General features: G+C 44.9%; 1 protein-coding gene across 12 annotated transcripts in view; it reads left to right on the top strand.

Annotated features, from left to right (window-relative positions):
• The window catches only part of cdc42bpab (CDC42 binding protein kinase alpha (DMPK-like) b), a 70,981-nt gene that overhangs the window by 48,576 nt on the left and 5,419 nt on the right, over positions 1-16,986 (top strand). For 2 of the 12 annotated variants that reach the window (XM_070987775.1, XM_070987770.1), the window contains exons 11-42: positions 191-369; positions 661-783; positions 989-1,122; positions 1,208-1,329; positions 1,478-1,598; positions 2,083-2,193; positions 2,369-2,616; positions 2,717-2,731; positions 4,008-4,113; positions 6,426-6,550; positions 7,278-7,383; positions 7,680-7,828; positions 7,940-8,031; positions 8,442-8,518; positions 8,759-8,806; positions 10,001-10,039; positions 10,746-10,865; positions 11,393-11,476; positions 11,597-11,702; positions 11,842-11,978; positions 12,187-12,326; positions 12,598-12,679; positions 12,782-13,001; positions 13,351-13,413; positions 13,914-14,167; positions 14,277-14,401; positions 14,570-14,784; positions 14,952-15,049; positions 15,255-15,339; positions 15,664-15,787; positions 16,154-16,271; positions 16,827-16,929. In XM_070987775.1, the coding sequence (XP_070843876.1) occupies positions 191-369; positions 661-783; positions 989-1,122; positions 1,208-1,329; positions 1,478-1,598; positions 2,083-2,193; positions 2,369-2,616; positions 2,717-2,731; positions 4,008-4,113; positions 6,426-6,550; positions 7,278-7,383; positions 7,680-7,828; positions 7,940-8,031; positions 8,442-8,518; positions 8,759-8,806; positions 10,001-10,039; positions 10,746-10,865; positions 11,393-11,476; positions 11,597-11,702; positions 11,842-11,978; positions 12,187-12,326; positions 12,598-12,679; positions 12,782-13,001; positions 13,351-13,413; positions 13,914-14,167; positions 14,277-14,401; positions 14,570-14,784; positions 14,952-15,049; positions 15,255-15,339; positions 15,664-15,787; positions 16,154-16,271; positions 16,827-16,929 (3,869 nt within the window). Of the gene's footprint in view, positions 1-190; positions 370-660; positions 784-988; positions 1,123-1,207; positions 1,330-1,477; positions 1,599-2,082; positions 2,194-2,368; positions 2,617-2,716; positions 2,732-4,007; positions 4,114-6,425; positions 6,551-7,277; positions 7,384-7,679; positions 7,829-7,939; positions 8,032-8,441; positions 8,519-8,758; positions 8,807-10,000; positions 10,040-10,745; positions 10,866-11,392; positions 11,477-11,596; positions 11,703-11,841; positions 11,979-12,186; positions 12,327-12,597; positions 12,680-12,781; positions 13,002-13,350; positions 13,414-13,913; positions 14,168-14,276; positions 14,402-14,569; positions 14,785-14,951; positions 15,050-15,254; positions 15,340-15,663; positions 15,788-16,153; positions 16,272-16,811; positions 16,930-16,986 lie in introns of all 12 variants that reach the window. The other 10 variants (XM_070987768.1, XM_070987773.1, XM_070987771.1 and 7 more) reach the window with 6 other exon arrangements.

Consider the following 16,986-nt stretch of genomic DNA (forward strand, 5'->3'; position numbering starts at 1 on the left):
TCACCACTCATTTTCATACTGAATTTTCTTTTACTGTTTGACACCATTGTGCCCATTTTTTCACCTCTCTTATCATCAACTACCTCTTACATCAACTTTCCTCACTCTTTCTCACTGATTCTGGTACTGTTCTCATGCCTCCTACTCCTTCCTCTTCACTGCCTAACCTTTTTCCCGTCCTTCCCTTTAGTACCCTATCTGACCGGGGTTGCCTGCGACAGCTGGCAGTGCAGCTGGGTAAGTCAGGTCAGGACCAGTTGGACCTGGACGTCCAGCGCAGCCTGGAGGACAGCCTGGCCACCGAGGCCTATGAGAGGAGGATCCGCCGCCTCGAGCAGGAGAAACTAGAGCTGAGCCGCAAACTGCAAGGTAAGGCTGACAAAAGAGTCCGCTTGGGTTTGTGTGTGCGTGCGCGTGTGGGAAATCACATACATGCACACAAACATGTAGCAGTTTGATCCTGAGAGTGAAGGGAAACACTGATGCAGACATTGTATATTTGTTAATGGCATACATATAACCACAGGTCGTCCAGGTGTTTTTTAACATCTAAATACATTGAGCATATTGAGATTCAACTCTCAGAGCATACTCTCTCCTCATATCTAAGTCTGATCAAACAAAGCACATAACTGATGCCTCTTATGTGACCTGTTGCAGAGGCGACTCAGACGGTGCAGGCCCTGCAGCACCCGACAGGTGAGGGCCCTGTCAGCGCCAACAGGGAGGTGGAGATCAGGAGTCTGAAGAGCGAGATCGACGTCCTCAAGAAGCAGATCGCTGGTCAGGATTTGTTTTTGCTCATATTTAGTTCAGCTCATTAATACTTCAACCAGAGAGGTTAATAGTTTCTGAGATTCACCTGCTACTTCTACTGACTCACCAGCCACATTTGAATCTCATGATCAGGAGAACTCTGAACAGAACTCAGGAACCTCGGATCACTTCAGTGTTTAACTAAACCTTTGTGTCTGTGCGTGTCTGATAGACTCAGGCCAACTTGAGAAGCAGCTGGAGGATGTGTCGTTGGCCCGCAGGGACCTGGAGGACTCATCCAAACACATCAAGATTCTGGAGAAACAGATGAAGAGCATTACACAGGAGAGGGATGACCTGCACAAGGTAGAGGTTCTTCACAAGGTTCTTCAGTTGAGATGAATTTTCCTTGAAGTCACTGTGCGAATCTCACTCTGTGCTTTGTGTCCAGGATATTATGGAGGCCAGTGAGAAGCTGAAGTCTCAGTCAAAGGAGCTGAAGGAAGCCCACAGCCAGAGAAAACTGGCCATGCAGGAGTTTTCTGAGCTCAACGAGAGACTCACGGACCTCAGGTAGGACCACTGCCTGGAGACAGACACCTACTCTTGCTAGTGTCCTCACAATCGCAGCTTCCTATTGAGCATTTTTAATGCTGTTGTTGCTTGTTTAGCTCGTTTGTAAGTATATTGATATTGACAGTTTATCACACCTTCCACCCAGGTCGGCGAAGCAGCGCTTGGCTCGCCAGTTGCGCGACAAGGAGGAGGAGATTGAGAGCCAGACTCAGAAGGTTGAGGCTCTCCGCCTTGAGGTGCGAAAGGCAGAGAGGGCCAAGAAGGAGGTAGAGTAGTCTCCCTGTGGTTGCCAGCACACCCTTTTATGTCTGCCCATCCACCGGTTGGTGCCCAGTTCCTACCTCTCCATCACCTTTGTAGAAGTGTTGATAGATTTCCATGAATATTTTCTTTTAGATTAGAAACAATGTTGCAGTGGCTTCGTTTCAGTGTATAATATGTTCCCGCATTCATGCAAGAACATTGCAGGCATTATTTGGGATGATTTCCATCAATTTAGAGTAATGTAGTACATAATAATTTCCATAGCTTGATACGCAGCTCAGTACACTGGAAGGAGGCCACAAAATATTTGTCTCTTGTGTACTGGTGTAGTTGTATGTGTGGTCTGAATGTTTGCCTTCTGCATGTTTTGAATGTTTTCATTAAATGTATAAAAAAAGATGGGTTGAAATGGATGAGGGGGAAAACGGTGTGTGAGCTACACTTCCACATCCATTCACTGGACTTAATGCATGCATTCATCATCAGATGGAGGCGCAGGCGGAGGAGCAAGCAGCAGAGGCTCAGAAAGAGAGGAAGCTGAGAGAGCGTAACGAGCAGTATAGCCGACAGCTGGAGGAGGAGCTGGAAGGGCTTAAGGTATGTGTGCAAAGACACACACAGCTGAACATCTACAGAGTCTCTGGACATCTTTATGAGTTCAAGATTTCCAGATCAGACCAGATAAAAAGAGGCTTGCTGGTCCCCTTCACACTCCTCATCTCTGCTGCTGAAACTCACCAGCCCCCCTTTTCTCAATGTTCCCACCACCCAGGTGAAGCAGGCCGGCTCCTCTGCCGTCCCGGCCTCAGCAGACCAGACCCAGGAGATGGGACGCCTGCGGGGAGACCTGGAGAAGAAGACGGTCCTGTATGAGGAGGAGTTGGCGCGCAGGGAGGCGCAGCATAGCACCGAGCTGAAGGCCCTGCGCAAGGAGCTGCGGGACGCTGAGAGCCAACACCTCACCCTGCAGAAGGAGATCCTGATGCTCAAAGACAAGCTGGACAAGACTCGCCGCGAGAGGTGGTTTACACCATTTAACTCTGGATTGTTGCTGCACTGTGAATGTCCAATATCCTGGCAGTCATGATATTATTTTTGTTTTCTTCTTTGTCTTTTCCAGTGATGATTGTGTGAGGTAATTAGAGTTGAATTAAAAATAGTCTCCGTCTGCTAGAAGTGTGTAGTAACAGTGAAGCGCTGTTTCTTTTGAATAGTTAATCTATTGTTCTGTTGTAACTTTATTAGAATGTGATAGTTCTGTTGCCCCTAACCCACCCAGAGATAAACCCGTATACAGGTAGCCTCTGTCAAGGGGTTCTCAAGTATTTCATCCCTCTTTCCAAAGCTGATATCGACCATTTCATAGCACTCCTTTACTTATCTATTTAAGTGATCTTATTACCATTGCAAATCGTTCTCTCTTCAGGCTTGAATGAGAGCTGTTGATGTTTCCCTCAGTTAGTCTCATTCATGAGCCATAAAATCTGAAGTTGAAAGCAAATATCCAATGAGGCAGCAACAGTGCTGGAGAGATGGCAAATTGATATTGTACTCACTTATGTTCACTTATTGTAAGATAAAATGGCAAAACTGGACTTTCTTACACCCCACTGTAGTTTTGAATGGCAAAGAGAGCGTGAAAATGGTTAAATTAGTAAAAAACAAAACAAAAAAATTCTCTCAATGTGCCAACTCGGATATTAAATACCAAGAAAGGAAAGAAGTAATTTATTTTTCTTGTACAGATCCCCGGGTAGGTACTCAGAGGCACCTGATCCCACTTTGAGAACCACCGGTTTAATCGAATTGTAATAAATCTTGTTTTTGAGTCGAAAGCTTTGGAGCTTTGTTATTGTACCCTGTAGCCTAACCTTCCTGCCTGGTGTTACTCACATGTTATTCTCACTGCTTTCTAATTCATTTTTAAACACACCACTATATCAGATTCTAACTGCATTAATGTGTTTTGGCTGAATAATGTGTACCTGGTCTTAGTACCAAGCCTTTGATTCAGGTTTGGAGGAAATATGTGGAATCTAAGGCCCACACAGGAACAAAGGTGGGAGGATAGATGAGGCATTCTGAGGGAGTTTGGCCGTGACATCGGCCAACGTTTGATTGTATTTTCAATCTGCTTGTACTCCTTTTATCACTGCATTAAATTACAGTACCTTTAAGAGACTGATCAGAGACCAGCGCTTCAGTTCAGGAGGCTGGAAGGTAGAAAACCGTTCCTCTAAAGCCAAATCTCTGCGTTCAGGCCTGGTTTTCAAAGATTGAGTTAGGATCCATGTCACGATGACAAAGAGTCGAGATTGGATTTGCAGCTGTGAATTATGGTCAGGGAAGTTTATACAATGTCACAGGTTTAACAATGTGTGTGTGTGTGTGTGTGTGTGTGTTCCCTCTAGCCAAAGTGAGCGTGAGGAGTTTGAGGCCGACTACAAGGAGAAGTATGAGAGGGAGAGAGTCCTGCTCACTGAAGAAAATAAGAAGCTGTCCAGTGAACTGGACAAGGTAAAACATTCCTTCAGAAATACACAAAATATAACAAAATCAACGTTTTTCTGTCCTGCTTTTTAGTGGTCTGTTTCTCTCTCTAAAACACACAAATACATACAAGCAAAAAAAAAAAAAAAAAAAGCCTAACCCCAGGTAACCCCACTCAGCCGGCCCAATCTCTGTCATCACATTCCTCCCTCCACCCCCTCTCTCCCAGCTACGCCAAAGAAATCACTGTTCAATATCCCCCATAAAAACACCTTGTAGCCTCCTACACAGCCAATTGGAGTTGATCTCTGGATTATGCTCTGTTGACTTTGGAAATAGCTCTTGGAAGTTCAAAAAGTCTCCAATTTAAACAATGTCTTAGAAGTAGAAGGCATTTTGACGTATGGGATAAAACGTCTGAGTGTTGGTTTTAAAGTCTGAGACTGATAAAAATGTCTTGATGAACTGGAGAGAATATAGATGTGGGTGCCGCTGGAATGACTGCACATTACTGGAGTTATTTAATGTATTTTTGTGTTATTTCACATACTGAAAAGTCATGTTTTTAGAAACGGAAGCACCCAGGACGGATTAGATCTGTCTGAATGCTGATCTTTGCACAAAATGGCTCTAGAACACGTTTGGAGTGTGTGAAAATATTATTGTTCGACTTGTCTCATCTTTCAAAGGAGGCGCCGACTTTCAGCACCATTCGCTTAATAGCAAAGTCAAACCGCTCCATCTGCAACTGTATGTCTTTTTGTGTTTGTTTTCAGCAAAGTTTCATATTCACTGCCGTCAAGGTCAAACTGGTGATGAGTGTGGAGTATTAATGCAGTGGCTCAGCCATGTGAAACTAGTCCATTGGTGTTTTGCTGCATGCTTAGAAATGAAATGAAAATGAAATTTGAGCTTCTTGAAAGATTTTCCCTATTCTTAACTTAAATTCTCTGACTTTTTTCTGTAAGGCTTATTTCTACTTTCAATTCAGGTTCACCAAACCCTCTTAATTTCACAAACCTGCCAAAAATCGCTCTTTTTATCTCAATAAATGCCACCTTTTCATGAGGAGGTAGGTGTTCACATGCTGTGATCAGTAGCTGAACTGACGTCCCCGAATGAGGCTACATGTTCCGCTCCACTTGCAGGCATTTTTCATTCAGAAAAATGTCACCCAGTAGCAAAAAAAAAGAAGAATTTCACAGCATGGAGCTTTACATCCTGCTGTTGAAAAGAAGCAGATGAAAACATAACAAATTTAGCTGTATCAGTTTGCAAATCTGGGGACCTGAAAAGAGAAGTATTTCTTCATTTGTAAAGACTGAATGGCATTTACTAAACTGTAATAGAAAATACTCGCTAGCTTGACTTGCTTTTGAATTTAATATGTCAGTGAATACTTCCAAAAAGTCAAGAGACACTTGGTTCATTGTGCAAGAGCTGTTTCCATTGTGAAAGTGTCAGCAGATACAAATCAAACCCTCCTTAAGCCATATTTGATTTTAAAGCCATATTGTACAATTTCTTTCTGGTGAGGTGTGGTGTCTGCGTCCCAGAGTGCTGTTAAACCTAAACTGTTATGTCATATATGGGCTGATTTCATCACTACAGCCCATTACGGAGAAAAGCATTTAGTTACAAAAACATGCTGAATTTCATCCCTTGTTTACTTCTATTTCAGTGCCTCGAAGCCTTTTCCACAACTCTGACATTACTTTATGACCTCGACTGCCCTCGCAGATACCCCAAACATTGGTTGGCAGCCGCCTCCAGGATTGGAAAAGCAATTGCAAAACAATATTAAATTACTGTCTTAGCTTGCACATTACATCACAGTCTTGTCAGTTGCAAGACACCAAAAATGTGCCCACAATGTGAGGTATTTAAGCAAACAATGGGGCAGCTTGAGACTTGTAATGATGTCACCACGGTTATGCCTTTACCCACAGCCCTCATGTTAAAGGAAAACTTTTTGACATTAATCACCCCCCTCTGTCTCGGTATAGGTGTGTGTATGTGAACCCACACAGTTCCTTAGCAGCAGTGTATTTGAGCGGAATCATAAAATCCATCATAATGTCCAACAGTACAGTGATTCATTCTACACATTGAGCCAGTCGTCACGTTCAAGGCTGAGCACCTTCACTTGTAGCTCCACAGCAACTGTTAGACTCATTACAGAGCTGCGTTTTTCTAATGTCATGTCATGTCAGTGTATGCATGACATGACATGAATCCATATACCAGGTGTCTTACTACCTAATGACAACTTGACGACTTGATGATGTTTAATATGATCCGTCTCCTCTGCTTGTGTGTGCGTGTGCTCTTCTCCTCAGCTGAGCAGCATGTTCGAGAAGGTGAGCAGCTCCAACAGGCAGCTGGAGGACGAGATGAGGGAGCTAGCAGACAAGAAGGAGAGTGTGGCTCACTGGGAGGCCCAGATCACAGAAATCATCCAATGGTGAGACACACAAACACACACATACACACACACATGCATAGCTTTCTCAAATGTCCTCAATACCTGCTGAGGCGTATACTTTCCCACTGATTCTTTAGCACAAACCGAGAGACAGCTATATTCAGTCTCAGAGCAGACGCACACACACACACTCCCATGTTGTCTAGGAGTGTATTGGGTTCCTCCACGCAGTATAACTGCAGCATTTCTCACATGCCGCTGAAGATCTGCGAGCTACTTGACCCTCCCTTCGGCTCAGATCACTTCCCATCGCAGCTGACACCTCGCCAGCTGCTCGGCTTCCCTCTGTTGGACAAGCCTCGCAGTCCTCACATTGCACACATACCACACACATGCACACGATACATGCACCCAGACACTGAAACACACATACACCAGTGCACACACTCACATTCCAAACATGCACATACAAATGTTCAGTCTGGAATGCATTTTTAGAGGAATTTAATGATCTGTGTTGCCCTCTGGTGGAGATACTGTGCTACTGCAGTGGATAAATTGGAAAATAGGATCACTCAGTGGGTGAAATATTTTAAGTAGTCCTCTAATCATTACTTTTTTTTATTATTATTTAAAATAATTCTGTTTTAAAAAGTGTTTTTTCATAACTCTCCTTTAGTATTCATGGGTATGCGCGAATGTAGGCTGTGGAATGTTTTTGCATGTACAGTAATGCAGAAATGTGTATTTGTGTGTGTTTCTGCAGGGTGAGCGATGAGAAGGATGCTCGGGGTTACCTGCAGGCTCTGGCCACTAAGATGACAGAAGAGCTGGAGGGACTGAGAAACACCAGCCTGGGACCGAGAGCCACGGTGACATACACACACAGACAAACACTGTTACCAACCACCCTAGAGTCAAATAACATTCCTCTGTGTTGTTGTTATGCAAGCACAAGTGACTGTGAGCTATGAAATGAATCAAACTGTCCTGCATAAGTTTTATTTTTCTAAGATGATTAACGAATGTTATGAAAGTCTTGTTTTCATTCGCTTACATTAAAGTTATTCTGGCTTAGTAATAGTTGTGGATCAGCACTAACATGCTTTCTGTGAACTCCGTCTGTCACTGTTTTTCATTTACTAACTTTTTTCCCTCTCTGTTTCAGGACATGCCGTGGAAGATGCGACGCTTCGCCAAGCTGGACATGTCGGCCCGTTTGGAGCTGCAGTCGGCCCTGGACGCTGAGATCAGAGCCAAGCAGAGCATCCAGGATGAACTGAACAAGGTCAAGGCCAACAGCATCGCCACAGAGTGGTACGGGCCCTTTACAACAGCAGTTAAAGAAGTTACTTTATTAACTAATTTAACTAATTCTGAATAAACCTCTGGATAACATTTCATGCATCAATGTCTCTGATCCACCAGTAAACTGCAGGATGTGGAAAGTAAAAACCAGGACCTCCTGGCTGAGATCGACAGGCTGAAGAAAGAGGCAGAGGAGCTGCGGCTACGAAGAGGTAGACATTTTTACCTTTGCCATTTGTTAATTTCCCAAACACAGCCGTCTTAGAAAACTTCAAATACAAATATACATTCTTTGGAAAGAATGTGGGGTGAAACAGTTATTTAAATGTTTTCTCTCTGTACATGCGTGCTGACGTTGCACACTGAAACGTCTTGTGAGAGATTATCACCATGAAAGAGGGATAATTACAGCCAGGGAAACAAATTAGAAGGTATTGCGTCAGCGGCCATATTTGAGAAATAAAGCCATGTGCTGTGTACATGAAAATGTATTGTTTCTGAGGTCAAATGAAACAGCCGCCACTTCTTAAACAGTCCTGTGACTCACTTTGTTTAAGTCACCCTTTCATGTTTTAATATCTCATACTTAACCAAGGTTGTGTTATTTGTGCTGTGTCTGTAGGTGTCAAGCACCAGGATTCCCAGAATTCCTTCTTGGCTTTTCTCAACGCCCCCACCTCAGCGCTTGACCAGTTTGATGTGAGTATTCAAGAATAAAAAAGCCTTACATGGGCGCATTTGAATATAGCTGATATGATCAACCATATGTAAGATTTACAATCTATGATCATGATCAACCTGGACCTCGTTAATCTCTTAAATCTGCAGTTCACTGACTTATATCTGTGCTTTTTGTCATTCTTTTTTTTTGTTCACATGAATTTTTATTTTCATTTTATCTTTTTGGTTGTTTCCTTGCTTCATTCTCTGGTACATCAGGACTCTTATTCCTCATCCTCATCTTCCTTAATTGAGTTTTGGGAAGACGTAAGTTGGGCCTGGTCAGACGGGGGTCCATGTGTGTATGTAACAGTAGCTGTATGCTGTAGGACTCTGAGCATTTCCCTAGCTGAGAGAGACAGTGTAGATCTGTGTACATTGCACCTGTGAGTTTGTGCCTGTGCATCAGCGGAACTGTGAAGAAGAGCAGAACCACTGCAAAAAAAGGCAGTCCTGTCAGTTGAAAAGGTCTAAATTTAATTTTTTTCTTGGAAGAAATGGAAAAATAAATGGAAGAAGATAAATTGTTTCCCTCTAGAGCATGTCCTGTACTTGTTAAGACTGATATTTTTTGCAGTGTTCTGCCCTTTTATTCAGTTGCTTGCTAGTCCTTGTAGGCTAGTGGGTTATTTAAATAGCTCTAGCTTGGCTTTCCAGCACTAGAACTCGAGTTGAACAGAACAGCAAAGTACTCCGTACATTTTTTTATCAGTCCTTCATATACTCCATCTCTCGTTAAGCTGTTTTGTTTGTTTGTTTTGATTTTGGGTATTTTTTTTGCCAGAAAGAGAACTTGAGTCATCACTGTGCTCCATACTGACTTTCCCAGCTGCTCCCTTCATCACCATGTGGATTTTTTCCCATTTGCAAACAACCTCTTTATCCTCTGTCCTCAATTCAACCCTCATGGACATACAGTAGTCTAATGCAGTGATTCCCAACCAGGGGTACTGGTGGAATGTACGCAGTTAAAACTGTGACTCGAAGTATGGAGATAAACAGCCAAATAGGATTACAGTTTAGTGCCACCTTCAGTAAATTCACAATAACAAGTAAGCTGCTCATCAGCCTGAATCTGGTGTAACAGGTGTTGCAGTTGAGAGTGTGTGAAAACAAGTTAGTTAAGTAGGCAGAGAAGTTGACATAATTAGCTAAAAGTAAAGGATAAACAGCTATTAGCTAAAACGTTTATGTCATTAGGAGTGTTAAGTCACATCCAGTTTCTAATCCATATATAAGAACATACATACCTGGGCTCAGCTGATGTTTGATGTGGGGTAACCCTACATCACACAAGGACAGGTTGGGAACTGCTGGTCTCATGTTATACTCGCTCATATTACCATTTCATGTTTCTCCCTCAGTCTGTTCAAATGTGTGTTTTCAGCTCTGTTAGACAGCCTTTCTGATACTCACTCATCTCTGTGTCTCTGCCACTCTCTGCCTCTCCTGCCACTGAAGCGCTCGCCATCCGTTGGCCCAGCTAGCAAAGGCAGACGTGTAAGCACCACCACTGCGCTCTGTGATCTCATTGAGCCTCTCTAAATGTGTTGTCCTCGTCACGTCGATGTTTCATCTGTGTGTGCCCTTCCTGCGTGTGGCTGTCAGATTGCATGGCAGGAGTTCTGAAAAGCGTTGTGTTGTCAAAGGCATTAATGTGTTGGAGTTCTCATGGTTTATTTACATGGGGTGTTGCTACGTGTTGTGGCTGTGTTTTTTGTTTCCTGTTTGTTTGTTTTTTTTTTACTCTTCAGTGCAGCTTTGTGAATGGCCATGCATGGTGTATGGTGTACGCTTGTGATGTCTCAAATTAGCATGGTCACTGGGCTGTGATGTGTTCCCATGTGTTATATGTGGGTTGCAGTAAAGTTGTGGTCAGCTCTCTTCTATAGCTCTGAAAGTCCAATGGACGTTACCACAGCATCTGTTTATCCTGTTTTCCATTTGTATATTATGGCACCCGCCCTTTTCTCTAAGCATGGATGCTGTATATCGTCCTCTGGTTTGTTTAGTTAACTAACTCTCTCCCTCTCCTTCCCTTTCTCCTCTCATCTTCCTCTGTCCATCTGCTACCTTATTCCTCCCCATATCTCATCCTCTTTCCTTCCCCCCCTCCTCATCCTCTTCTCCTCTACTTGCATCTCGTTGTTTTTGTTCTTCTTTTCTCACTTGTCCCCGTTCCTCCATCCTGTCTCTCTCTCCTCAGGTGGACTCTATGGATAACTTCACCCCCTCCAACACTCCATCCCGGGAAGATGACCCTAAGTCCCACCTCAAGTCCCGCTCGCGTTCACCCTCCATGGCTAGTGATATGGAGCCCATAGAGGTCAGACAACCCCTCAGTCTGGGAAAGAAATGCGTTCTCGTATAGAGGCTGGTCTCCTGCCAGCAAGGCTTTGTACCCTCATGAAGTACAGTGTCAGAGTCTGGTGGTTTGATAGTATTTCCCATCATGTGTCACCAGTTAGAGAGCCTCTCTCTTAACATGGCATCTGTGAATATTCCCCATACCAATGCAACTGACGATGTTCAGTGAAGATTCAGCTGTTACTCACAATACTGATCCTGTCAAATAGGTCAGCCATTGTGAATTTCAAGTAACTCAGTTATGGAGAAATGTGGGCAGTATAACCAAAAGAAGGAGAACATTGAGGCTCAGCAGTAGATTCAAATCTAAATTCTATCAATTTATTGCCAGCTTGAGCTTTGTCACTTCCATTGTTACCTCTGACCTTCGTCACAGAATGTCTTGTTTCAGGCTTTTTCTCCAAGTTTTATGTCCCTCATTCAAAACCACAACCAGGATCCAGTGATGTGTCTCACTGCTTGATGTTTGTGTGTTCTGTCATACAGTTGATAGACCATCCTCCCCGTACAGTCCAGACCCCCACCATGCGCTCAGGAGGGTACGGCAGCATTGGGCGCTCCTCACCTAAGGTTAGAGGGGTTTTTTTCTGTAGGATGGCACTTCATTGTTGGACAGATCTGCCACAGTTATGTTAATTAGCACTGATTATTTCTCTGACGCATTCTTGTTTATTCATTTATTCTCCGCAGTCCAAAGCACATCAGTTTGTGGTGAAGACCTTCACCACACCCACTAAGTGCAACCGGTGCACTTCCCTCATGGTGGGGCTCATACGTCAAGGTTGTACCTGTGAAGGTAAGTACAGGAAGTATAGAAGGGGAAGGAAAATACAGTAGATCGAGTCCGCCTGTCCAAGGATTTTTAAGTCTGATACTTGACCAGTCAAACCTCTCATTTGTCTGCATCTTGTGTCTCTGTCTGTCTCCTTGTCCAGTGTGTAACTTCTCCTGCCATGTAACCTGTGCGGACAAGGCTCCGGCCGTGTGTCCTGTACCCCAGGACCAGACCAAGGGCCCGCTGGGTATCGACCCTCAGAGGGGGATCGGTACTGTGTATGAAGGGCACGTCAGGGTGAGTGAGACTGACAGAGGCCTCGGTTGTCTTTGGTGAATTGAACAGTCAGTTGGTGATCGGAGACCTTGACACGAGGTTTCTGAGTTGTTTACTTCACCTGAAACCAAATAGACTTTGGCTTTCACTGTCCCTGCTTTCTTTCTTTCAGGTACTCTTTGGTACAGGTCCGTGTTTCCTACCACTAAACCATGTTTTCATGCTCTAGGTGCCCAAACCGACAGGAGTGAAGAAGGGTTGGCAGAGGGCGATGGCTGTGGTGTGTGACTTCAAACTGTTCCTCTACGAACTGGGAGAAGGAAAAGCCACGCAACCAAGTGTAGTAGTCAGCCAAGTCATAGATATGAGGTAAGAGTATACTTTAAAAGAATATATTTACATTTCCTGGATATTCAGCTGCATCTTCAGTCTGAGGTAGTTTACTGTGTGCTGCAAACAAACAGTACAGCAAGGAAACGTATTGAAGATACCAGATTCTGAATTAATCTGTGCGTTATTTTTTTGGATTTGTCGATTAATCATTTAGTCTTTGAAATGCTTATAAAAAGTAGTTAAAAATGGGAGTCACTATTTTGCTGAGGCCTCATGACTCACCTTTGATCTCAATCGTGTCACATAGGGATGAAGAGTTTTCAGTCAGTTCTGTCCTGGCCTCTGATGTCATCCACGCCAGCCGCAAAGATATCCCCTGTATATTCAGAGTAAGTCCACTTGATTGTCTGCACCCAAACAGCAGAAATGCCACCAGATACCAAAATGCTGTCCAACACCTCATTTAACTCCCATCCCTCTTCTCTCCTCAGGTGACAGCGTCCCAGCTCTCCCCCTCCAGCAGCCACAAGCCCTCCATCCTGATCCTGGCCGACAGCGATCAGGAGAGGAACAAATGGGTGGGGCTCCTCAACGAGCTACACCGCATCCTCAAGAAGAACAAGCTCAAGGAGCGCTTCGTCTACGTCCCCAAGGAGGCTTACGACAGCACCCTGCCGCTCATCAAGACGACACAGTCTGCTGCTATCATAGGTGGGCCCTCAACACTCGTTTCTGCTTCAAAAACAGATTAGCTCGACAAAGAGAGTCTGCAAGACGTACCATAGGAAGCCATTAGAATGTGTCACTGCTGATCAAGATCCCACATTATCCATAAAAGAATGGTTCCTTGTTTGTGTATTTGCAGCAGAGTAGTTGTTCAGATTTTACATCAGATTTTACAGATGGCTAATTAGCTAAAAGAAACTGTCTGAGTCCAGCAGTTTTCACCATGTTATGAAAATAGAAACTAGCCGATTGGAACATTGTCTACACAGAAGCCCTCTTTCTGTCCCTTACTGGCTCTGAAATGGGCGTCTCACTTCATTTGCTCTGCCCTCAGATCACGAGCGCGTCGCCCTGGGCAATGAGGAAGGCCTTTTTGTCATCCATGTCACCAAAGATGGTAAGAGCCAGTCTGTAACATCTGTTCTGTGTCATTGTTCACTTGTTTTCATGCCACTGCGCTGGCGGCAGCCGTGGATGGAGGCATTATGTTTTTGGGTTGCTAACCATCTGTCCGTCCCACTGTGGTGAAACCGATATCTCAGGAACGCCGTGAGGGAATTCCTTCAGATTTGGCACAAATGTTCAGTTTGACTCAAGGATGACCTGATTAGAATTTGGTGGAAAGTTGTAGGTCAAGGTCTCTGTGACCAAACAAAACATGTTTCTAGCCATAACTTAAGAATTCATATGCTAACTCTGACCAAATTGCACACAAACGTCCCATCTTATATCCAAAAGGTCATCTTCATGTCTTCAAAGTCTTCACTACATATATTCTGAGTCTGGACAGACTGGAGAATTCTGTCCTTTCCCCTTGATGCTGTTTTGAATGTGTTAGCATTAATAGAGTAATAGAGTGGATTGATGACCAGCGCGTTTCTCTTCCCCAATCCCCAGAAATAATCCGGGTGGGGGACAACAAGAAGGTGCACCACATCGACCTGATTCTCCAGGAGCAGCTGCTGGCGGTCATCTCTGGCAGGAACCGTCATGTCCGTCTCTTCCCCACGCAGGCCCTGGACGGCCGCGAGACAGACTCCTACAAGCTGGCAGAAACAAAGGGCTGCCAGACCATCGTGTCTGGACCCGTCCGCAACGGCTCGCTCACCTGCCTCTGCGTGGCCATGAAGAGACAGATCATATGCTACGAGGTAGAACAGTAGACCTGCTCTCTTCTTTCAAGCTAACTGTGCTAGCTTATTTAGCTCTTTTTATCTGCTGCTGTAAAACCAGTTTCCTGTTTGTCCTCGTGCACTCCAGGTGAATAAGAGTAAAGCACGTCATCGCCGGCTGCGAGAGCTGCAGGCCCCGGGGCCCGTTCAGTGGATGGGACTGCTCAGTGAGCGGCTCTATGTAGGATATCAGTCTGGCTTCACCCGCTACAGGTACTCCACCTGTCGACTGATCTAAGATCTAGATGTTCCTCTCAGGGTTTTTAATGTCCATTTTTGTTTTATTACTGCTTTCATTTGTTTATTCGTATTTACTCCCTCCCTGCTGAAATTAATAGAAATAATGTATAACAATATTTACTTCATATTATTCCTCCACAGCGTCCATGGTGACGTGTCCCCTGTCAGCCTGCTGCACCACGAGGACCACACCCTGGCCTTCATCCCCCAGCAGGGCCTGGATGCCCTCTGCGCCGTGGAGATCTCCAGCAAGGAACTGCTGCTGTGCTTCAGCGCCATAGGAGTGTATGTGGACTCCCAGGGCCGCAGGTCACGTCAGCAGGAGCTGATGTGGCCAGCTGTTCCTAACGCTGCCTGTGAGTGCAGGGATGATTGATTTACACGGTGATCGTTATAAGAGGGCGGACAGTCATTGTATTCACTGCGTGATTGTCAACTAAATAACTAAGCCTAAAGTATTGCTTTAAGTGTTGACAGTAAAAATTGACTCAAGCGACAACAAATGATGCTTCCTTTTGTCCAGGCTACAACGCCCCCTACCTGTCAGTGTACAGTGAGAATGCTGTCGATGTGTTTGATGTCAACACCATGGAGTGGATTCAGACCATCCCTCTGAAGAAGGTCAGTGCTGTGGTCTGTTTGACTGAGGCTTCAGCAGAAACAGACTGTCCAATGAATGGCGTCTCTGGCTCCACCTGGTGGTTTAGATGAATGAATCCTATTTATTAATGGCTGTAGTAACCTGACTTGCCACATTACTTCAGTGATGATCAGAAACGAGTTGTTGAAGGTAGATTGATAATAAACTTCTCTGCTTCCCCTTCAGGTGCGACCTCTGAATGTTGACGGCTCTCTGAACCTGCTGGGACTGGAAACAGTCCGGCTTATCTACTTTAGAAACAAGATGGCCGGTAAGAATGCACAAATGTGTTGTGTGAAACATCACAACTCTAGAAACTACTAAAATGTCAAGTCTCAGATTTAATCCATTGCGGTCTGAAGAGCAGTGGGTTTCTGCCTGGCTGTTAAATCCATGTGTTGTCATTGCAGAGCTTGAACTTTCTAGGTTTTTGACTCATTTTGAAGCAGTTTCTCACCGTCTGTTCTTCATGTGCCATGTAGAACAAAAGCAGCTTGAGTACTAGTAGAAAGTTCGACGTGCCACTCTCAGTGAATCTGCAACACTTTGTTGTCTGTCATGTAAACACGCCTGTGCCTTTGTTGTGATCTTCCAGAGGGTGATGAGCTGGTCGTCCCGGAGACATCAGACAACAGCAGGAAGCAGATGGTGCGCAGCATGAACAACAAGAGACGCTTCTCCTTCAGGGTGCCAGAGGAGGAGCGCCTTCAGCAGAGGAGGTAGTTTACCTGCAGCACGAGGCAGCACTCTGTATAGCACTCTGTAGTTGATGACAATTTTTATTAGATTTAAAAAAAACAAATAGTAAACCATTCACAGGTTGCCCTTCAGGTAGAGTTCATGTCTAATAAGGAGAGTAAAGCCACATTTCAGTATCATGTAACGTGTACTTTGTCTGTCCTGGCCTCTTTGTTACTGTGAGCCTTTTTGTGCCTCTGCTCATCTCTTTGTGTGTGTGTGTGTGTGTGTGTGTGTGTGTGTGTGTGTGTGTGTGTGTGTGTGTGTGTGTGTGTGTGTGTGTGTGTGTGTGTGTGTGTGTGTGTGTGTGTGTGTGTGTGTGTGTGTGTGTGTGTTTGTGCCTCCAGAGAGATGCTGCGAGATCCAGAGATGAGGAACAAGCTGATCTCCAACCCCACCAACTTCAACCATGTGGCCCACATGGGACCGGGAGACGGTATCCAGATCCTTAAAGACCTGCCCATGGTACGTACAGACGGACATACTGACAAACAGAGGCACATAGTTCAGAACATACACAAACATAAGGGAAAACACTTGAGGAAGAAGCACATATATACACACAGGACACAGACACAAAATAGCACTGGGATTGTTTAAGACGTGTGTGTTTGTAGACCTGCTTCTCCAGAACCAGCAGCCCTCCCTGCCCTATATCCTCTGATGTAGCATGCTAACACGGGCATTTAAACAGAGAGAAACTAACCTGAGAGGCTTAGCTGAATCACATAATGACCCTCCTCACCCTCATGGTCCTTAGTCCTCTTAAAGTCCACTCGTCTTGCTCTCTGACCTGCTGTGTGTTTATGAAGATCGTGCATGCGTGTCTGTCTGCCCACGCCTCAGTGGCCAGTCACATAAGAGCCACAGTCATGTTCAGTTCATGAGCATGTTGTGTTTATAGCTGCACCTCCTCACCCCTGTCCCCTGCACTGCACTCTGTCTCGTGCGCCTGTGTGTGTGTGTGTGCGTGCGTGTGTTGGCTCTGTTGCGTGTTTAAACCAGAACGTCCGTGTTCAGGAGAGCCGAGCGGGCTTCAGCGGTTCAGTCAGCATCCCCTCCATCACCAAGAACCGGGCCGAGCCGGGCCGTTCCATGAGCGCCAGCAGCGGGCTGGGCATACGTGAGTGACAGCAGCACATCAGTCCTCTTCACATGTGACCTGTCCTCCTGCAGGGTG

This window comes from Chaetodon trifascialis, chromosome 19, assembly GCF_039877785.1.
Source record: "Chaetodon trifascialis isolate fChaTrf1 chromosome 19, fChaTrf1.hap1, whole genome shotgun sequence".
NCBI lineage: Eukaryota > Metazoa > Chordata > Actinopteri > Chaetodontiformes > Chaetodontidae > Chaetodon > Chaetodon trifascialis.